At 40.2% G+C, this 23485-nt stretch overlaps 1 protein-coding gene across 1 annotated transcript; it reads right to left on the bottom strand.

Moving 5' to 3' along the window:
- Positions 1-743: 743 nt before the first annotated feature.
- Positions 744-22660, bottom strand: RTCB (RNA 2',3'-cyclic phosphate and 5'-OH ligase). Its single transcript, XM_007165719.2, has 12 exons — positions 22462-22660; positions 18844-18922; positions 17609-17676; positions 16385-16484; positions 13795-13951; positions 12032-12188; positions 10856-11015; positions 9399-9574; positions 8709-8897; positions 7102-7212; positions 5589-5708; positions 744-1910 (listed from the first exon to the last, which is right to left on the bottom strand). The coding sequence occupies exons 1-12, from the start codon at positions 22552-22554 to the stop codon at positions 1803-1805; spliced, it is 1518 nt and encodes a 505-aa protein (XP_007165781.2). The 5' UTR covers positions 22555-22660; the 3' UTR covers positions 744-1802.
- Between the last annotated feature and the right edge of the window lie 825 nt (positions 22661-23485).

Genomic DNA, 23485 nt, shown 5'->3' with positions numbered 1-23485 from the left:
CATTAATAGGGTCAAGTTTGGCAGAAATGCTACATATAAGAAAAGCTTATAATACAGAAATGCCATGGCACAAACCATCCTTCTCTATTTCTCCTCCTCACCTGCTCCCCTCTTCCCTTCTTCTCCTCCTCACCTGCTCCCCTCTTCCCTTCCCAAAGAGTGACTTTCAAAGCATCCAATAAAACGTAACATACATATTTAAGATGATCTGCAGTATTTCTTGCACTGACATCAGTTAGTTTTGGGAGAGGACTTTGCTATGAATCAGTTTCAAACAACGTCACTGGGAAAGCCCAGTTAGAGGGCGTCCACTCAGACACTCAGTGTTGCCTCATCTCCAGAGAATCTAGCACTTGCCAGAAGCCTGTTTCTCATCTTTAAATGCCCTCCAGCATTCACAGGTAACCTGCATCCTTAAGTCATCTGTGTACACCAGTTGCTGGTCCCATCTGGAGGCATAACTAATGCATAATTATTGCATTACGATTACTAACTTACTGATAACTTTCAAACTCTACCATCAAAACCATTAAAGTTACCGAGTGCTCAGAGTCAAGACATGCTATTTCATATCATACGTTTTTCAGAGAAAGCCTGCTTTTCTCTAGCCTTCCAAACAGCACTGGGAGGGCGCTCCAATGGGGGTTTATTGTAAGCTGAGAGGCAAGTGTTGGAAAAGAATACCTTTTAGGGCGCATCGCTGAAAGCAACCAGGGAGAAAATCAGAAAACAGAAACACTGTCCAAAGTGAATCAAGAAAAAATACTGATTATCCTAAGCCATAAAACATTAAGCGCAAAATATAAACAACATATTACAACTTTATTAGATTCTTCTGTTTTACTGGCTGTTTAGACTCAACTAGGGCCTTAGTAACCTATAAGGTTAACATCTTTGGGTGCCACAGTATATAATACCTAATCTGATTAGGTGGCACAAGGACTAGCCAACCTGTCAACACACAGTAACCACTAACATCATAGCTGCGGCCATTTGATGCTTTTATAATAATTTGATCATAAATGTAAAGATATCTGTATTATGTGAGGGTTCTCTGCTGCTGCTGTGCAAGTTATTATTCAAGAAAAGTCTGCCAGACTAGGCCTAATTAAAGATACCAGCTGATGCCATTTTTATAGGGAAGTCAAAAGTCTGCCTTATAGTTAGAATGACAAAGGTAGCAAGTCTATGATGAATTACTTTCTCTTTTGGGTCCCTATCCCTACACCTCCACACATAATCCCTCCATAACGTGTCTCATTATCCATCTAACATCTTGCTATGACCCTTTTATATGCTCCAAGTAAGAATGGTATTTAGGGTTTTGCTCAGTGCAGGGGAAGGGGGTATATGAGTGGCTAAATGGACAAACTGACAGAGGGCAAAATGAAACATTCCAAAACCTTCCTATTTAATACAATGTTCTTCATGACACCTCTCAGGCTGGAAACAGAGGTTGGTGTAAAGAACTTCATTCTGATGATTAAAGACTTGTATGATTAAGTAAGGCAGTTTCTTGACTTATCCCCACCCCCTAACAGATTTTCCTAAAAACCTGTGGGATAATCAGGGAGGAAGCATATACATCCCTTTCCAAATGGAGGCATTGTGACTCCTCCCAGAAGGAAAGTTTACAACATGGGCTCCTGAATCAGGAGCCTCCCCGCCAGCCATTCTGGAACGGGCAGCTACACCTACACACCCTGGAACCTGTCAGGTCTCGAGTCTGATGTCTGAAAAGCGTTTCAGTCTACGTCCACTTCAGTGAGGGTCAGCGGTGTCCGGTGGCTGCGGTCAGGGTTCTATCCTTTGATAACAGCAATCGGTCTCAGTTTAATGGCCTTCTTGCTGATTCCGGCATCATGGCAGGTGTTCACCACATCAGTTACATTCTTATAGGACTCAGGTGCCTGCAGGGGAGGAAAAGTCAACTTAAAATGGAATCTTGAAAAGCATTAATCTTCACTTGTAATTTAAAAAATGCACATTCAAACAGTACTGAGTTGGTTTTGTTTTTTCTTTTTTCTGCCTAGCAAATAGGCAAAGGTTTTAAAAGATGCTTAAGCTCAGTGTTGGGAAGGGAGTACTATGATGACACTCTCATCTCGTTTTATATTTTTTCTGTATTTCTCTAAATTTCCCCAAAGAACATGTATCACTTGTATAAGTAGGAAAAGCAGTAAATGTAATTGAATAAATCATATACACTAATACCCAACTGGAAGGAAATGTACCAAATCATCCTGTTAGTGGTAACTGTCTTTGGATGGTGGAGTTACTGGCAATTTTGATTTTCTTTTATTATATATTTCTACAGTTGTCAAAATTCCTGGAATGACCATGTATTACCTTCACAATAAGGAAAGGCTATTACATTCATATATATAACACTATATATGTGTATCCATACATGGGTATACATACATACACATACAATTTATTTCTGTGAGTTTCTAGTAAGACCTCCCCCCTTCCTTCTGTCTTGCCACCATTAGAACAAATCTCACCACACACACCCTTTATCTCCATTCATGTCAACACAGCAAGCTTAGGTCTCTCAGACTGATTCCCGTGGGGCTCTGTACACACCCCTTTCTAGCCCATCTCCTATTCCCTTCCAGTTTCTGAAACATTTCCACTGTGGCCTCTGAACTCCTTCCACTGAGTCAAAGGCAAAGAACTTCTTCCTTTCTTCTTTAAACATTCCCTTCACTTTCTTGTTCTTGCTGAAACATGGACCTCCGCTGAGGATACTACTTCTGCTTCCAACTTTCTGAAGTGGTAGCTGTTTTCTCTCCCAAACTGGGTCATGCCATTAGGTTGAGAGGTGGGACAGGTGTCCTTGCTCTTCATGGTTCCTTCCAGACCATTCTCCCTCCTTTCTCCCAGTTTTGAATATTGCAGTCACCATTTATACCACCCACTACTCTTCTTGCTGCAATCATCTGCTAGAGTCTGATCCCCATTGTTACTTGAAGTTTTCTAGCTCCTGGGTCACCCTCACCCTCTTCTGCTATAATTCAGAACGATTTCAATATCCAGGAAGAGGATTCTTTCAGTAACTTGGCTTCCTAGTTTCTTGATTCCCGCTCCTTCAATGCTTACCTCAGCCATTCACTCCCAGAGTCATCCCCCAGAACTCTTCATTACCAATGATGACAACTCCTCCACAGTCTCAGCTCCCAGCATCCCAGACAGCCTAGGTTTCCACCTCCAACAATCCTTTAACCCCACAAGACCCACAATCCCTTTGCAACACCCTTCAACAACCTTGCTTCTCCTTTACTGTGCTGTACTTGCAACCCTGGTTAAAGGAAACTCAACATCTATTTCATGCCTGCACCTATACAGTTGGATGTAGCTGAAAAACACCCAACCACTGAATTTAAGCTCAAGTGGGCCCTTGACGCTGCTGGCAATCACCCAAAAATTTCACTAGGCCAATCACTTTCTTAGATGATGATTTTATACCTTCTCCTGCATCCTCACTCTCAGTTGCTGGCCCTACTTCCTATTACACTGAAAAAACAGAAACAACCAGAACAGCATCTCCATAAACTCTCTTACCATATCTTCCCTGACTACCAGCATCTGTACCTTCTCTCCTTTTATTAAGGATGAATTACCTAAGCTCCTAGCAAAGACCAACCCCACCAGATCCCACCTCCTTTCATCTACTCAAGGACACTTCTCTAGTAATTCCCCACTCTTTCCTGCATCATCGATTTCTCTTCTAGATTCTTCTCAACCGCATGCAAACACATCAGTTAGATCATGTTATTCTTCTGCTCAAAATTCTCCCAAGTCTTCCCCTCATCTCACTCAGAGGAAGAGCAAAACTCCATTTGTAAAGGAAAAAACAAGGACCCACACGATCTGGCGCCCCTACCTCTCTAACCTCCTCTCCCTCTTGCTCGCTCCAGTCACACTGGCCTCCACACCGTTTCTTGAACCTCCAAGTATGATCTGGCCTGAGTTTCTGCACTTGCCATCCTCCCTGCCTGGAAAGCTTACCCCTAGATACCCACATAGCCTGTTCCCTTACCCCTCTCAGGTCTTCACTCAAATACCACCTCACTACACCCTATCTAAAACTGCACCCACTCCCAGTCTGTCCCTATCCCCCTTCCCATTTTTACTTTGTAGCACTTACCATCATTCTACACACTATACATTTTACTATTTGGTAAGTTTCACAGGAAAGGATTTATGTTTGTTTTGTTCACTGCAATATCCCTAGCACCTAGAACAGTTCCTAACTATAGCAGATGTTTAATAAGTATTAGCTGGATGAGTGAAAAAAATCATATATAAAATGTGCAAGTAAAAAGTATACCAAATGTTAATAGTGGTTATCTCTGGTTGGTGGAATTCTAGATGTTTCTTTCTTTGTATTTTCTAAAACCTCTTAATTAAAATCAGGTGAAAAATTAAGTTGTAAAAAAATAAAGCTTTGTCATACTCTTTAACTCAGTAATTCTGCTTTTGAGATTTCACTCTAATTATTAAAACATCTGGAGGAAAGCTTCATGCATGAAGACTCACAGTACAACTTAATTTAGAGTAGCAAAGATGTAGAAACTACTTGAATATCCACTATGGGCAGAAACTTACAGTACTTAGCTAGTAGAATATTTCTCAATCGTTAAAAAATGACGTAAACAATATTATAATAATGTGTTAAATTTAAAAAAGGACTATAAAATGTTTGTAAACTATGATTATAACCAGTTTAAAAAAGCATTTAGGGGAAAAATGGCAATAAGCATCTTAAAAAAGGAGGTAATAGTTATGTCAAGGCACAGAATTTTTGGATGACAATTTTTCTTTTCTCTTAAACTTTTTTTTTTTTTTTTAATTTTTATTTATTTATGGCTGTGTTGGGTCTTCGTTTCTGTGCGAGGGCTTTCTCTAGTTGTGGCAAGCGGGGGCCACTCTTCATCGCGGTGTGCAGGCCTCTCACTATTGCAGCCTCTCTTGTTGTGGAGCACAGGCTCCAGACGCGCAGGCTCAGCAATTGTGGCTCACGGGCCCAGCCGCTCCGCGGCATGTGGGATCCTCCCAGACCAGGGCTCGAACCCGTGTCCTCTGCATTGGCAGGCGGATTCTCAACCACTGCGCCACCAAGGAAGCCCTCTCTTAAACTTTTAAAAGGAAGTTATGTTGCTTCTAATTTAAATACGTACATATGTGTACATATACATACATGTAATTTAAACAAAATCTTTGCTCCCTTATGAATCAAAAAAACCCATTTTCTCAAACATTTCCCCCCACCTTTTCAAATTTGCTTTCAAATTTAACTGTTAAGTATACAGTCGTGCAAAAGAAAGGTTAAGATGAGTCAGCTCAAACTAAATTTAAAGCTTTTAATATGTAGACAAAGACTATACATGAATGGTAAAAATCATTCTTATGGACCCAGCTCATAATTAACCTCCAAACAAAAGAGAAGACAATGATAGACTGTACCTGAGGTTATTTTTTAAAAAAACATTTCTGTTAGCAATACTAAAAATTGCTGTCTCCGTGTACTGGCATAAATTATAAACAGTTTTATGCTGAATACTTATCAAAATTTCACTTACCTCTTCCATAACCAGCTTGGGTGAGGCAACACGGATTGCAATTCCCATGTCTGCCAATTTGTCTAGGACATCCTGGAAATCTAAATTACGCCTTGACTTTGCTCGGGACAGTGCACGGCCCTAGATTGGGAAAGGAATGAACTTCATTTATAAATTCTGAGCTCCAATTTATGTTCAATCCCAGCAATTATTTAAACCCTTAGGATCATATGCCTTTTCCTTGACTTCTTTTTAAACTAAAAAAAGAAATAAGAGAGTCTTTTTCTATTTAATCAACCCTGTAATGTGCTTTTTGTTGTAAGACTCATCCTTTTGGAAGACAAATTTACATCTACAAAGCATTTAAAGACTTAGTTTTGTGTATCTAATCACTATTAATTATCAATTACATACAAATATGTTAATTTAAAATTGTAATCAGTATGTCTATCATCACAAAAACTTTGTGCTCTTTGTGGTTTAAAACAGTTTCTCCACCTTAGCACTTACTGACATCTTGGATGAGGGAACTGTTTTGGGGACTGTCCCATACGTTATAAGATGCTGAGTGGCATCCTTGCCCTCTACCCACTAGATGCCAACAGCACAATTCCTCTCCCCCACTGCGACAACAGAAAATGCCCTGAGACACTGCTAATGTGTGTGGTGAGATGGTTTTGATCACTGGGTTAAAGTTAGGAGTTGGGAGGCAACTGGAAATGAGAAAGGATCAGAGGAAAAAACGTAGGGTTAATATATATGTGAGGGTCTGTCCTACTGAGAAGATATCATAGACAGTTTCTATTTTCCACTCCATCACCAGCTAAGAACTCTGATGGCTTAGAAGAGCAGTTGGAAAACTGGTTTGTGGGCCAAATCTGGCCTACTACCTGTTTTTGTAAATACAGTTTTATTAGCACACAGCAATACCTCTTTGTTTATGTATTGTCTACGGCTGCTTTTCTACTAAAATGGCACAATAGAATAGCTGCTACAGAGATCTTACAGCCCCAAAAGCCTAAAATATTTACTGTCTGGTGCTTTATAGAAAGTTTACCAACCCCTGGCTTAGAAGAGGCAATATATTGAAATAGGTGTGCAGTCTACACATGGGTCCTGATTTGCAAAATGGGGCATATCCTCCAAATCTCGAGTGGACCCACCCAGTAAGGAACAAATTATGCTAATGGCTAGGTCTGTGAATCATTGAGATACATTGTGATGTAAATTTGCATCAGGTAAAGTTTTATCAGTTAGGCTAGTGTGACAACTTCTCAATCTGGATTTTGTGGACTCACAGTGTTGAGGAACAGTCCCTGGCCGTACAATGACCCCACTAAGGTCGAGATACTTGGTGACCTCAGTTAGTTCACTAGACAGTATATATTACGGGGATAAATTCAGGTAGAAGACAAGACAAACCCAAACCTCAACTTTGTTAATGCTCAACCAAGTACATTTACCTGTCAAAATGCAAAACAATGACTACATTGAAGAGAACATTTCTAAGTAAGTTTCTGTTTTCATAACTCACCGCTCCATGACAAGTTGTTCCAAAGGTCTCGGTCATGCCCTGCTCAGTGCCAGTGAGAACATAGCTACAGGTTCCCATGGTGCCGCCAATGAGCACTGGTTGTCCAGTGAGCTGAGGAAGCACACAAATCAAACATGTTACAATTTAGAAAAGCATGAGCTTTCTATGTCTGAGATTTAAATTTCCTCTTGCATTGGAGGACTGTGGAGAAACCAGGGCCTTTAAATGCACTGCTCTCACAACTATATTAAGATATTATTTTGATTCTTTGATAGTTGAGAGGCAAGGGAAGAGGATGGGAGGAAAAATGTGAGGACCAGGAAGGCAGCAGAAGACAGGCTTAAGGTAAGAGCAAAGCAAAACTCAAATGTGTAGTGAAGTGTTTTTAGGAAGAACCATCCTGAGCAAGGCATCTGCCCTCTCAGGCTTGTTTCCTCATCTGTGAAATGGTAGGTTAAGGGTCTTTCTAACTCTATCACAGCCAGACACCAAAAGGATAAGAGGAATGAAACAGACTGAGTTTAATCTTAATCCTGTCTTCTAATCATTCAAAGGCCTTAAAAAGATAATCTTAGTGCATCTTTTTTTTTTTTAATTAATTTATTTTTTTATTAGTTTTCTATTTTGTACATATTAGTGTATATATGTCACCCATCTCAAGCTTTTTTTCAATTTCTTGAACCCACCATATTCTTAATGATGTTATTCTCTTTCCTTGTTGCCTTGCCAACACCTATTCACCTTTAAGGCTTTAAATACAATGTCATGTCATCCTGGAAGTCATCCAAAAAAAAAAAAAAGCAGGTGATCCTGCTGGATATTCCTGGGCTTCCCGTATCACGGTGTTTACCGAACCACGCAATTCCCAGTTTGTGTCTACCTTCCCTCCAAACCATGTAGCTTCATAAGAATAAGGACCATGTCTGTCTTCCTCCCCCACTGTATCCCGCAACCCAGCAGAAGTGCTTCATAAGAACCTGTTGACAGTGTGGATGGACGGTTGAATGCTTCACGTACTCCTTGTGTTGGAGCAGAGGTAGCACCCTGGTAGGGTTTGACCAGCTTCTTGGTCAAACTTTAACCTGGTGCCTTTGAGCCCAGCTCTTGAGCAGGCCTTTCCTGTGGCCGCCAAGCCCAGGATTAGCAAGTTTAGTGAGAATCCTCCCACTCTTGATATCTAATCAATTTCTTCTTACTAATTGTTCACCTACTCCCTCACTCTGACCATTGCCTCTAAACTTCCGCCTCTCCCTTTTATATTTAGAGTTGAGTTCAATTTCTCTCCCCTATTTGAATAGTTTTTTTTTTTTCACACACACACACTGTATTTTATTTTTACAAGAGATAAATAGACTGACACCAAGCATTGTACATGGATGTTAGTGCATCTTAATGGAGTAGAATATTCTCCATGCAGCACTACAGCACACTGCGAGCACAGATGATGGGGGGAGTCATGTTTCAGAGAAGACTGGAAATCACTGTTCTCACGGACGACAGACTGTTTTCTTTTCACAATTGCTGCTTTCCTGTTTAAAATCTTACGTATTTAGAACTGTCTAATTCATGCCCCCACTGCTTAAAACCACAAATGGCTCAGTACGTACTTGGTAATCAACCGCAATGAGGGGATGGTGAGGAGGGAAAGCTCGGGTGGATCCCTTCCTGTGTACTAACAGAGTCCGTTCCTTTCCATCCACCACATGCTGTTCTACTTTGGCAATATTGTGAGAAACATCATAGATCACATGTAGATCCAAGTCATCAGGGGTTGTGTTGAAGACCTTGGCAAAAGCCTAAGAGAAAAAGCTTACGTTAAAAGTGGCAGAACCAGCTCTTCAGAACTTATCTTATTGATTTTGGAAGGTCTGTTGGAAGGGAGTGAGGGATTTAAGAGTTTAAAAATAGCAGAATTATTAATCTTCACGTAAAGGACAAAAACTGTCTTTAGACCACAGAGCAAACTCCACTCCATAAATTCCAACTAGTCTTGACGGAACCTGTCAGAGGTGCTTCTTCTTCAGCCTTCTGAATCTCAGTGAACGGCACTTCTACCCTCTCCGCTGCTCAAGGCAAATTCCAGGAATAATTCTGGCTTCTCTTCTCCCCTCTCCTGATACCCTGCTGAGTTAGCTTAAGGACACACCAAAAGCTTGGACACTTTGCCAATATTTTGAATATCTATTACATACATTTCCAAAACCAAATTCTACAGGCTTTGATTTGAATACACTATGTTTTAAATTACTTAACTTCATCATGTATAACTGGGAACAGACAAGCAACCTCAACGGTACCTGACGGGTTAAGAAGGTCATGGAAGAGCGGTTGACCCAGGCATAGTTCCCAGCCGCTGCCATTCCCTTCAGGTAGTCCTGACCCTCTGCGGAAGCGATTCGAGCACAAGCCAACTGACGGTCATTGACTATAATCTTGTCTCTCTTCATGGCTTTTTCCATAGCTACCAGCGCATCTGAAAGGAGAGAGAGCAGCAAGTCCAAACCAGCCAGCTTTCCCTTTATAATTCAGATTTATTGCAGAAAGGTGGGCTACATTCAAAACCATTCTACAAAGAAACAAGTAAAATACAATTTTCCCTTTAAAGTGTTTCTGAGCTCATTTATTTATTGGTCAAGATATATTTACTGAGAATCTTCTGTCAGAGCTATGTGACACAATATATGCGGGCTCCAAAGAGAACACCTGCCCTCCAGGACTTGCAAGGGGAATGGAAGGTGGTCTGAGTTACTCCCTTCCTGGCATGTGCATGAATGAGAAGTAATAAAATACGTTTCATTGCCATCATGGTTTTTAAAAATAATTTTTAGTGACTTAACCTAAAAGAACTGGAGACAAGTTGCTAGACCTTCTGCATGCAAATCAAATCCATGATAAAGTGTAGAGCAGAACTCAGTAAAAGTTCAGAAATACTAGTCAATGCTCCATATATTTGCTAGACAAAATATTCTAACAGGCCAGGCTGGCACAAATTATTAGATTCCCATAGAATGAAATGTACATATAAGGATGAACCATAATTGCAATTTAGAGTTTACAGTAATTTCCATGTGTCTATATAACTTTTTCTATATTCATAAATCCTTTCACTCGTCGTACAAACGGTCCAAAGTGACCTTTCTACTATTTCCCTGCCTCCTGCTTTTGTTCACACTGTCTTCCAGTCATGAATGTTCTGCGTGTGTGATTGTTCAAACTGCATATGTTATGTGTCCATGAAGTCATCTCTAAAATCTTTTCCCTAAACACTTTATTTTGTCTCTTCCATAGTATTTTATCAATTACTATACCTTCTGTCTTTACTTTTTCTTCTTAATGAACATGACATCTCTCACATGAGACAATTTTGAGGGCGGAGCCCTTGCTATTTCATCTCTGAATCCACTGTAACACCTAATCTTGCAGTACAGGTAGGTGTCTAAGACATATTCCAGCATATATCATAAACTCTACAATTTAAAGTCTTTATTGCTCTTTCTTGGCCAGACAGTAATAGTAACCCGTAAGAGTAAATATGGTAACTGGAGCCTCTGACAACACCATATGAAATAATTATTATTCCCATTTTTTTCAGACAAGTAAGTTAAGGCCCAGTGAAGTTAATTTCTGCTAGTTAGGAAAACCAGGGTAAAAACCTGCACAGTACAGTTCCAGCACTTTCTCCCTTTAATCTCTATATGGTTCCCCACAAAATGTGCATTTTAGCACCAAGCCAAAAATTAGGTCCAGACTATACCTGTGGCTACTTGGTGGCCCAAGCCTCTGCTTCCACTGTGGATCATCACACACACCTGTCCCTTATGGTCGATACCCATTTTCTTAGCAGCATACTCATTGAAAATCTCATCCACAACCTGGATTTCTGCATAGTGGTTGCCTGCTCCCAGAGTCCCCAACTGCAAATGTGAGAATGTCTGATAAAATAGCTGCTATTCAGGTTTGAAAAAATTCATTTGCAAAGCAAATAGGTAAAAAAACCCCAATAAAAACAAAAAGATTACCACACAAATAGTGTAACAAAAAAACTTCTAAGCTTAGAAATGCTTCATTCATTTAAAGTAATATCCCACACAACTAAAATAATGTAGACCAGTTCCTGCAGTTTATTATATCATTATTTGCTTGAGGTACAGCACATTAAAAGCATCATAAACGAAAACTCGAACCACCAAATGGCTCACAGGACAATTTAAGTATCATGGAGAGAAGGGTCAAATTTTGGGGTGAACTTTGGTGAATGTTGACTCTTACACAAAGTCCAAGTTCAAATGTTTTTTGAAATATCTGTGAGTTCACTGACACCTACCACTATCCATCACTGGAAGAATATATCCCATAACTGGAGCTAACAGATGCTTTATGGACCCAAAGAATGGCAGTGTTGGAACAGTCTTAGAGACTGCCTAGTTTTAACTATCTCAATTTTCGGATGAGAAAATGAGACCCAGACAGGCGAAAGAGACTTGCCCAAGGTCACAGTGAATTTAGTGGCAAAGCCATCACAATTTGCTGTAAATTTCAAACATCTGGTATATTTTTATCTCATGGACACCATGAACCGACAAGGTGTCTGTTGTCATCTTGGATGCTAGAAAACTTTCAGCCAAATCTGTAGATTGTCAAAGTTTGTACAGATGCAATTTTGGTATACATTTTAAGCCTTATAATCATATCCCATTTTCCTCCCATCCACTTCTAATTCATGATATCTTGTTTTATTTTATGAACATCTGCAAGCTCCTGATAGCTTTTTAAAAGATTAAGAATGAAGCATAAACAAACAAATTTGTGTTCCTTTTGATGTGAAAAAAGCTGGGGTACATTTACTACATGGAAGACAGATTTCTTTTTTCCTCCCAACCAAAACAAAATATGAAAAAACTGAACACTTCCCCTCCAAAGCAAGTGTTACCTGGGGCAGGCCTCTCTTCTTAGCCCTGGCAGAGACCTTGTTGGGGTCGGCCTGCAGCATCCTCCCGTACTCCTCACAGTGCTCCTTGTCTTCCGCCCAGGCGTAGCCTTCCCTCAGGGACCAGTCCACGCCCATCTCCAAGGCCTCCTCCAAGTCTCTGAGTGAGTAACAAGGTGCAGATCATTTCACAGCCAAGGCAGACCAAAATCTAAAGATGACCACATCTCAAAGGGCAAAAGAAAGTCCTATACTGACTATCGCTTGTGTATCAGGCATCGTGCTAGATGTAGTTCATGCTCTCAGCAACTCTAGTTTTTTGAGGAAAAGGAGTTACATAAATAATTGAATATTAAAATTATAAATGCCACATTACAGGTGATTATAGTTCTTGATGTTTACACAGCCCCTACTTTTCAAATCCTATTTCTCTCTCTGATCCTGAATTCTATGAGGTGGTGATTAAGCAGCCACAGAAAATTTATAACCATCATCAAACATCATTATTTACCACCGACTTTACTACAGCTACACTAACTTTTCATAGTAACTTATGAAAAATTACAACTAACAAACAAAGCTATCTCAATGTCCTCAGGCCACACAGGTTAAATTTTAAGGTCTATTCCCACCTTCACAGAAGTACTACGTCGCTTTACTGCACCTGCACTTTGAAGCTGAGGTGCACACACGTTAAACCCTTAGAAGGAAAAAGCTCTGATCTTCACCTAAGGTCTAGCCCTCTTCCAAAATACCACCCGGAGAGATTACAATGATCAATGGGCCCTCACCACAACAGCCCATTTCAAACATTACTTATTAGGACAAAATTCCTATCTAAAATATTTGTAAAGATGCTTGGAATTTATTTAGATGTTCCAGGTATGCTTTTCAAAGTGGGACTGCATGTCAGGGACCACATAAAAATCACAGAATAAGCATCTTCCAAATGTATCAATTTTACTCCAAGTTTTTTTATTTTTTGGTAAAGGGGAGTTGTATAACAGGTAATAGCTAAAAACATTTTAATATTAATGTCTGTACATATATTTGAATAGAATGCAAAATTCACATGAACTTTAAGATAAAACAGAAGATATTAATGATACTTATTAAGCACACCCTTCTGCAAAGTGTAAGGTGCACAGCTTTACACGAGCTATGACAGTACATCAATGGCCATGTAAAAGGTCACTGTGCTGTAGCTTTACACTGAATTTTCTACTTTGGAAATACACAACATCTTAGGTGAAGAATACACTCAGTGCTATCATCCAAAAAGGAAGGTTGTCAATAAATACAGGTTCACTGACAAAGGACAGTGGGGTTCAGAATATAGCCTCTGAATCCAAAGGATCCTTGGTTTGAATCCTGACTTTACTTACTAGCTTATTTACTATTATCTCTTTAAACTTCAGTTTCCCTTCTTGTGAACTAGGAATAATATTAGGGTTATTATCTACACAAAATGATATACACCTACACTACAGCACAGTGCTCTGCATATAGGAAGTGCTCAGTAAACATCAGTGGATATTATTCTATTATGAATTCTACCATATGTCAAAGGTTGTCATGATGAACATGAATTGACTAATGTCTCTAATGAACGCTATAGACCTCATGCTTAAAAAAAACAATTTGTTACCACTTCCTCAACAGTGACTGAACAATCCCCATCTCCGAAGTGTCCTACATTGGAAATGAACGTGAGGGTCATGTGATTATTATCTCTCACTCCCTTTACTGGCAACTTTTGTTCTTACTTGGCATTCATTGGGATGACGCCTTTTGACCCCACCCCAACAGGAATGTGGTCAAACATAGCTTGGGCAAGTTGCTCCTTCACAGGCTGGACATCACTTTCGTCTAAACTGGTTCTTAGCAAGCGGACACCACAGTTGATGTCAAATCCGACACCACCTACAAAATAGGAAAAGTTAGTCAAATATTAGCGAAACCAGGTAGTTAGGCTTTGTTACTTGTGGCTTCCCACTATTAATAAAGGGTTTAAAAGACAGCCACTCTTTTAAAAATAGCTATGTTTTAAAGGAGCCAACAAAGTGGTTCTCTGTGGGTAAAGTCTGATGACAACAAACTTTAAAGTAAATACATACTAAAGGTACTTTGTGGGTCAAGGAGGCAGTAATGAACAACAAGTAACATCTAGACTAGAGATTAAAATTTGAATTATGTGCTTCTCTTTTTTTCTTGACCACTCTTGTCAGGGGTTTATGAATTCTATTAGTCTTTTCAAAGAACCAACTTTTGGCTTTGTTGATCCTTACCACTGTATATTGTTTCATTAATCTTGCTCAATTATTTCCACCTTTCTACATTTTCTGGGTTTAATTAGTTGTTCTTTTTCTAACTTTTTGAGATGGATGCTTAGATCATTGACACTGCAGCCTTTCTTCTTTTCTAATTTGTGCACTGAAGGCTATATACTTCTATCCAAGTATGGCGTTAACAGTAACCCACAATTTTTAGACAGGTATTTTTTAAATTAACGTCAGTTAAAATTATTCTGTAGTTTCCATTACGATTTTTTGTTTTTGACCCATGGGTTATTTAAATGCATATTGCTTAACTCATAAACATGTTTTATTTTTCCCCAAGTTTTTATTGTTATTAGTGATTTCTAACTTAATTCCGCTGTGGTAGGATAGTATCTTCTATATCAGTGGTTCTTAGGTGTGACCCAGGGATTCTTTCAGGCCTTTAGGATTAATTGTATAACAATGCTAAGACATTATTAGCCTTTTAAATGTATTCTCTCTACTGTCTACTGAAACTGTGAAGTTTTCCAAAGGCTACATGACGTGATAACATGCTTGCTCTGAGGGGTAATGAGACATGTCCTTGTGTATTATTGTTTCTAAACTTTCTCAGTTTTAATTTCCAGCAAGGTAAACATTGATAAAAGCCTTTGAGATCAACCCTCAATAATTTTAAGAACGTAAAGGGGTCTTGAGCCCAAAGTTTGAGAACTGCTGCTGTATGATTTCCATGCTTTGAAATTTGAGACATGCTTTACGGCTCAGTATATGGTCAATTTTGGTAAACATTCTGTGTGCACTTGCAAAGAATGTGTACTCTACAGTTCTTGGATGCACTGTAATGTGGATGCATGCACAACCACACATGTATATGAGAGATCAAGGTGTCAAGTTTGTAACAGGATTGTTCAAATCATCTGTGTTCTTACTGATTGAAATCTGCCTTTTCCTCAAGAGAAAAATAGTGCTCAATGTTGGGCTCACGTATCTGCACTTTTTATCTAGATCTTAGCCTCACAAATTCTTACTGCCTCTGTAGTTTTTTTATGGTTTCAACAGATGTGTTTTTGGCTCTGTTTTAAAAATTTCACGCAGCTTTTCTCGTTGTTCTCGGCAAAGGATTGTCTGAAGTGACCTTGTCCACTGCTGCTGGAGGCAGAGCTCTCAAGACAACACAAACTTTCATCTTTTTTTCAGCCTCTGAACGCAAAGATATTACTTCCGGTGTGAAACATTTTCAGTGAAAGCACACGACAGCAGAAAAGAAGTATACAGCTACAAGTGATTAATAATGATGCTAATGAGAGTAAACACTTATCAAGTACTTCCTATGTGTCCAGCATTGTTGTAAGTATTTTAACACAGCTTAATGAATTTAATCCTCACAATAATGCTATGTAGTAAGTAACATTATTATTATTATTATTTTTTAATTAATAGCTACTTTATTTATTTATTTATTTTATTTATTTTTGGCTGTGTTGGGTCTTTGTTTCTGTGCGAGGGCTTTCTCTAGTTGCGGCAAGCGGGGGCCACTCTTCATCGCGGTGAAGATGGCCACTATTGCGGCCACTCCTGTTGCGGGGCACAGGCTCCAGACGCGCAGGCTCAGCAGCTGTGGCTCACGGGCCTAGTTGCTCCGCGGCATGTGGGATCTTCCCAGACCAGGGCTCGAACCCATGTCCCCTGCATTAGCAGGCAGATTCTCAACCACTGCGCCACCAGGGAAGCCCAGTAAGTAACATTATTAACTCCAATTTGCCTAAGAGATAACTGGGACACAAAGAAGATGCAAAATTTGCCAGGGAAGTGTTTCAGTTTCTTTTGTAGCCAACGTCTGAATAGAGCCTGGCACACAGTAGGAGCCCAAATAATTTTAAATAAATATATGCTTTACTTGATATTTTAATAGCCTCTGAGTGTCCACAATTAATTCTCTCAGTAAGTGGGGAAAAGAAATGATAGAATACGATGAGGCTGACATTCACACACAAAATGCAGCCATGCTCTATTTTAGAAAGGCTACGATTCTGAGAGAAGCTACACACCTGACAGCAGACATGCACAGTGACCTTACCTGGGGATACCACTGCTTCAGGGTCATTCATATCAAAAGCTGCCATATTCCCAATAGCAAACCCATAACCTGAATGGACATCAGGAAGCCCAATGGATCGCTGAAAGAGAATTAGAAAATAAAATACAGCTATCTCACTGGCACTCTGGCTGCCTGAGAGACCTGACACTAACTCTCAAATAGGCTGGGGGGCTGAAGCCTTCCCTAAATCAAGATTCTGTTTTCATGAAATCTTCTCTATTGGTGGAAATTAGGTGTAAAAATTTCTAATCATAAAGCCAAATATAGCAGGAAAAACTTTTTTACAAAGTCTAACATTAACTAAGAAAATTGAAAAGAGAAAAGCCTTAGTACCACATGATATAGGAGGACCACATACTAACTTTAACGCATTATTACATTTTAAAGATGATTCTTAGACATTGACAGACTGTGGTCATGTCAGGCTGACAGGAGGAAAATACCTGATTTACACAGGTCTTTAGTGTTTAAGCAATCAGAGACAAATGTAATCCATCTGATGGTATGAAAACTGTACAATTTCTACATCTGGGGCCTAGAAAAGGATACTGACCCAGGAAGAATGGAGGTCAAAACATGGTAGGAATACATGCAGACACCTGGACACTTACGAGTTCCTTAAATGCACAAGCCATGTCTTTTCATTTCTCCTCCCAAGTGCCCAGCAGAGAAACCGGCATAAAGACCTCAAAAAATGTCTGTCGAATGGATTTAACATCTACCTCTAATGGTGGAATCTGAATGTAGACTCGGGTGAGGGCCCCACTTGTACCATCCAGTTCTATCCCCACCATCGCCACCACCCTCCTTTTCCAATCATATCCACAACAGCTATATTGCCCTTTGTCCCTCCCCTCAGTCCTAACCCTTACACTTCTTGCCAATCTTTCTCCAATCAACCTCTTGAATGAGGCCACAGTGAAACTTTCACTGGTGGTAAACTGATATAAGAATAATGTGTATAACAAGAAAACAAAATCTACTTCAAAGGTTCTCAAACACTTATAGATTCTGGCTAAAGGCAACCAGAAACAGATGTTACCCAAACTCAGTTATTTCTTTAAATTCCATGGTTATTTCTAGATGTTTGAAGGTCACTGTCTAAATGACACCACTATCAGTTAGGCATGGCCATTCATCTATTCAACAAACTTTCAGACTAAAAAAAAATATGAGTGATTAAAACTGTGAACATAGACTCACATGAACAATCCCAGGCAGGGCGGCCACATTGCCAATTTGTTTCATGGCTGGCAGGAAGCCACCAACACCTGAAAACAAAATTTTAATATGAGAAAAGAGGACATATTTGATTTTTAGCTGAAGTGTATTCATACTTTTCTAGATTGTGTTAATGAAGGGTTAGTGGTTAGGACTGCTAAAACAACAAAGCATAAAAGGGCGTTTGAGATGAAGTGGAGAAGAAGGCAGCACATGCACAGGAAGGTAGTGAGGGCAACCAGACTAATTACAAACATGCTGTCAGTATTCTGTGCATACCACAGAGGATTGCTTGCAAATACTGTACAGGGAGATGTGAAACATAATCATTATACCTTATGTTGTCAATATAAAAAAAGGGTTCTTTTAACTGTTCATAATATATATCAAAAAAAAAGTACTGGTTTTATTCTAAGTGACAAAGAAGGGCAATTTGGAAGAGTTGGGAAAACACTGGATGGAGAGTCAGGGGATCTGGGGTTCTAATCTCAGCTCTGTCACTGGCTGTGTGTCATTTCAGACAAGTCAGCACACCCTGGTGGGGGGGGGGGGGCGGTGAGACTTATTTATTTTAGGTTTGTCGACTAAAAACATAAAAGGGTTAAAACTAGATGTCTATTCCACCATTACCACTAGAATGTTATATTACAGTTTTATATATTTATCTCTAAACCTCCCTGTAGTCTTGCAAGATAGGTGTTATAAACTCTCTTTTACAGATGAGATAACTGAAGTTCAATGAGGCTAATCAGTACACTGACTTTGTAATCAGACACTCCTGGATCTGAATTCTGGTTCTGTCACTGAGAGACTGTGCAACCTTGGACAAATTAAAATGACTTAACTTCACTCAGCCTTGACTTAAACATCTGTAAAATGGAGATATCCTCTTAGAGTTACTTTAAGAATTACATGAGATAATCTATGTAAAGTGCCTGGCACATAGTAAGTGCACAATAAACGGTAGCTCTTGGTATTACTGTCCGAGGTTAGGTGCAAAACCAACCACGTCCATCCAGCTCCAAGTGCTTTCTACAAGGCCAGGTGGCTAACAATGTGATCACGAATAAGTAACGGGTTTTCATCTCATTTGAAGTCTTGATCATTCCTTGACAACACTTTTGTATTTTTAAATTATAATTATTTGAGTTACCATTTTTCAGGCCACAAGGTAGACACTACTTGTACTGCCACATGTCAAACTCTAATTTACTTACCACCACCTCGACAGGCATTCCTTAATTCTTCAAACATTAATTTTTCCAGAGCATCATTCACATAGAAAACTCCTTCAACCTGGTACCAAAGAAAAGGAAGAATTATGTCTGAGCATATGGACCTGATGTATATAAGTACAGGATAGAATACAAACACTGTAGGCAATATTTATTTTGCTTTACTCTTTATAAAACACTTTCACGCTACCTTAAACAAGCAGAAAACTTCCTACAAGAGGTTCCCATCTTTAAATATATCTTAAAAGTATATTTTACAATGTTCACAAATCATTTTGTTTATTCTCCTACTCTCATAGGCTATATTTAAAAGTTCAACAGGTAAAATATTTTGTGTGTATGTGTGAGATAAAGAAACGTCTTCCGGGCTTCCCTGGTGGCGCAGTGGTTGAGAGTCTGCCTGCTAATGCAGGGTACACGGGTTCGAGCCCTGGCCTGGGAAGATCCCACATGCCGCAGAGCGGCTGGGCCCGTGAGCCACAACTGCTGAGCCTGCGCGTCTGGAGCCTGTGCTCCGCAACGAGAGAGGCCGCGACGGTGAGAGGCCCGCGCATCGCGATGAAGAGTGGCCCCCGCTTGCCACAACTGGAGAAAGCCCTCGCACAGAAACGAAGACCCAACACAGCCAAAAATCAATCAATCAATCAATCAATCAAACATACGCATCTGATTCAAGATCCTCATTAAAAAAAAAAAAAAAAGATAGAAGTTACTATTCCTATTTAAAAAAAAAAAAAAAAAAAAGAAACGTCTTCCAAAAATGCTCTCACTAAGGCCAAAGGTCTCAGTATTCTTGTGCTTCTAAAATATCAGTAGGTTTTGAAAAAAATAAATGAATCAAAAACTCAGACCTAAACATAAAAATGCAGTCATCTGAGTGAACTGATGAGGATTATAATTTTTGTGACTTTCTGTTTGAATTTAAAAAAAAAAAATCCCACAAGGACTCAGAGGCAAAGAATATAGAAATCAATTTTCACTGCAAACTAAAGGAGCTGTTACAGTGGAGGATTACTGGACTGAATGTCAATATCATGACATAATATGAGTGTGTTTCGTGTTTGGTAATTGCAATCATTGTTGCTTTTGTTGTGGTCATCCATTTACAATGCTTGGTGTCAGTCTATTTATCTCTTGTAAAAATAAAATACAGTACGTGTGTATATGAAAAAAAAGACAAAAAAAAATACGCTTAAAAATATAACAGTTTCAGTGTTGACAAGCTTAGAATAAAAGTAAAATGCTGTTATGCCATCTAATTATAGATAAAAAGACAATCCTAAAAAAAAAAAAAAATGCAGTCATCTGACCTAAGTGTACTTTTTCTAGGTCTAAGACAACAGCACACTACACTACACTTTACTGTGTCCTATTCTGACTTACAAATCTGTACTTAGGTAAACAGTGAGTAAAAAAATGTTAACAAGTAGCTATATAGTTGTGTGCTTAGTTTTACCATCTATGTAATTTTAAGAGAATAAAAAAGCTTGACAATAGAGGCACACAAAGGGCAATGGAAGACATGATTATGTAACACCAATATTAATATTAATCAGAGATCAAATATTATGAAGGATCTGCCTAGCATTGAAGAACCAAAGATTTAACAATCATCTGGACAAGGAAATTGATTTAACAGAAAGATGACTTCTGCATCTTACCACTGCATGAATAACAATACCAGTTACGGAAAATGTCTCAATTTTCCAAAGGGCCACATTTATTAATTCACCAAACATTTGCTGAGGACTCATTATGTGTCAGGCACTGTACTGGGAAGTAGGGGAGACACAGAGAATATGCAAGATCATGATTTTGTGGAACTTCTAGTCTAGCATGAAGCCCAGACTAGAAAATGTAGAGGGCAATGAGGCAAGTGCTGCAATAGAAGCACAGAGTACTACGGAAGAATCTGATGAAGAAGGGGCTCAACAGTCTAGGGAGGCGGTAGCCGGGGCGGGGGTGCGCTTCACAGTTTGTTCATTTTTTTTGAACACTGAGCTGGCTCTTTAAAGACAAGAGACATTACTGGAGCAGCAGCAACACATTTAGGAGCTGAATGGAAAGATGACATAAAGATGGGAGAGAAGTATTTTTAAGGAACAAAGAGGAATTTTTAGTGCAGCACACGGTTCTTACAGGAGGAATGGAGATTAACCAAGAGAGACAGGGAATTGTAAGTGTGAAGTTCACTACTCTCGTGAGAATGGGAATACAACACAAGCCTAGCATAAAGGTCAGTAACTTTTTAAGAGCAATATATCAAGATTTCAACTCTCCATTCCCAAGGGAGGGGTGGCAGTAAAGTGTTGTCCAAATAGTTAAACCGGAACTGCCTAGCAAAAATCAGACGTGCCCCCAGGCGGAATTAGCAGCAGTGTGTGCATCAAAAGTTAAGCCAGAACTGCTGACAGAACATAACAGTGTGTGTTACAATCCTCTTAGGATGATATGTTTTTTATTTTCTACTCCCTGCAGGGAACCGGATTCCATAAAAAGAAACTAGCCAAAGGAAAAAACAGAGCAAAAGGGAGGTTTGCGACTATGGGCTTTTTCTCCGCTCAGCGTCTAGCTAAGTGCTTTGCTCATAGGGGGCGCTCAATAAGTTTTAATATTGAGTAAAAGGGTGGAGTGGCTATCAGGAACTTTTACCAAGACGCAGGATCACAAACCTTCAATACACTTGCAGGGCACCTAAAGGGATTTCAAAAGCCGTCTAACAACATATGCACCAAAACCTCACAAATGCCTTCTTCTTCACTTTAATGGAAGACCATGAGCACAAATGACAAGGAAGCCCAAGAGATACAGAGACCTGGCTTTCAAACTCTCTGGTATCGGGCTCCCAAGTCTCCATCGGGAATACGTCATCCTGTCAGAGGAAAAAGAAAGGAACTGGACATCACGTCTTAGCTGAGCTTCTACTGGGTGAGTAAAGGAAGCCGTGTAACCGACTCACGCTCAAAGCCCTACTACGAAGAGCATATTAAAAAAAAAAAAAACTGCCCTGTGAACTTTCTAGGTTGCCACGAGAAGCAAGATCGTTGTATTAAAACCCCGCGCATGTCAATTAAAAAAAAAACAAACCCAACACGGAGCAGTGAATGCTAGAAACTTGGTTCAGCGAACACAGGTCAGTAAACGTTATATAAATGACCGGCATGACTCAGAGGAGCGGAGTTCAGTCCCAGCAACTGCACCCGGACTGGCTGTGCCACCTAGTAAAAGCCCACTAATGTCTCTAAGGCTCAGGGACGTAACACCTCTCATGGTTCATGAGACTTCTGTGTGAAGACGCTTTGCAAAGGCCAATTTCGTATTTACTGGGATTCCCTGGACACACTCCGCTTTGCTCGTCCTCACGGTTCGGGGACCTCTCCATCTGGGAGGTGGGGCCGGCATAGGTTGGGCAGCCCCGGAGGCGGGAGGGGTGGGTGGGGTGGGAGTTGGGGGATGGGAGGAACTCTGCTGGGGGCGGGGGTCTCCCCGGCGCGCAAGGAGTCGGGAGGTCTCGGAGAAAACCGGGCCGGGTGGGTAGAGACACGCCGCGGGCCCCCAGCCGGGAAGGCCCCGGCACCGGGTCCTGCTTCCCCGCCTCACCTGCATGTTGGGCACGAAGCCCTTCTTGATTCTCCAGCAGCTTTTATTGACCTTTTCCAAGAACTGCAGTTCATCGTTATAACTGCGGCTCATGGCGGCGACAAGAGTGGCGAAAACTCCCGGCTTCGCTTTGAAGACCCGCTGCCGCGTTGTCCCGCTAACCGAAACACCACCTTCCGGAACCCAACGCGCAGGCGCGGCCAGCTCCGCGGCAGGATGGGCGACGGCTAGCGCCGAGGCTCAAAACTCGTCGCACCAATCGCTCTTTTTTTTTTTTTTCAGTTAGACTGTCCTCTAGCGTTTACCTTTTTGGATGTTAACTAGTCATTTTTTTCTAGGCTAAAGCTAAGCTAAATGCAGTACAGTAGTTTTTAGTATGATCTAGTTATCCTTCGTTTTGGAAGTGTTTTCCAGCACTGAAAAACACACTGAATCGGGATCAGGTCCAGTTGTTCTAAAGAATCCGTCTGCTTGGAGTTTACATCCCTAGTAGTGAGGGGGAAGAAATGTCTGCAGCCGAGAAAGAGAAACGTGTTTAGATAAATACCACAACGGAAATTTTGTAATGTTTCAGAATGAATTTGTGAACACATTAAATAACTCTTCTTTCAGAAAAGGGCATTCCAAAGAATGAAACGTGACAGTTTATCATTTATTCCAACAACACTGACAGGGCCATCTGTTACGTGGGCATCTATTGCTATATTACGAGCAATACGAAGATGAGTAAATGGCAGTCCCTATGGATAGCCAGAGCTTCCCAGTCCAGCCTTCTGTGATGACTAAGTACTCTGTGATTGTGCTTTTATCCAGTGTCGCTTCTTCACAGTAATAAGTGAGCTTTAAGCGCCTTCGGTTTCTAATCCTACCTCATGTAAAGAACAGCGACTTTGAAATCAGAAAGGCTTGGATTGAATTTTTACCTCTGCTGTTTACTGGCTTTGTGTGATTCATCTCTTTTAACCTTTGTTTCCTTATCTATAAAATGGGATCATAATTCTTCACAGAGTGGCTGTGAGGATTA

This window comes from Balaenoptera acutorostrata, chromosome 11 (assembly GCF_949987535.1).
Source record: "Balaenoptera acutorostrata chromosome 11, mBalAcu1.1, whole genome shotgun sequence".
In the NCBI taxonomy this organism is placed as follows: domain Eukaryota; kingdom Metazoa; phylum Chordata; class Mammalia; order Artiodactyla; family Balaenopteridae; genus Balaenoptera; species Balaenoptera acutorostrata.
This window is presented reverse-complemented; position numbering and strand designations above follow the sequence as displayed.

What these genes read in the sequence shown, in the direction of transcription:
- RTCB (XM_007165719.2), bottom strand. Translation starts at nt 22,554, where the DNA reads ATGAGCCGCAGTTATAACGATGAACTGCAGTTCTTGGAAAAGGTCAAT. An exon ending in TGACCTTCTTAACCCGTCAG is followed by an intron (nt 8,898 to 9,398) that starts GTACCGTTGAGG and finishes TTTTTCTCTTAG; the next exon opens with GCTTTTGCCAAGGTCTTCAA. An exon ending in GAACAACTTGTCATGGAGCG is followed by an intron (nt 5,709 to 7,101) that starts GTGAGTTATGAA and finishes TTCCCAATCTAG; the next exon opens with GGCCGTGCACTGTCCCGAGC.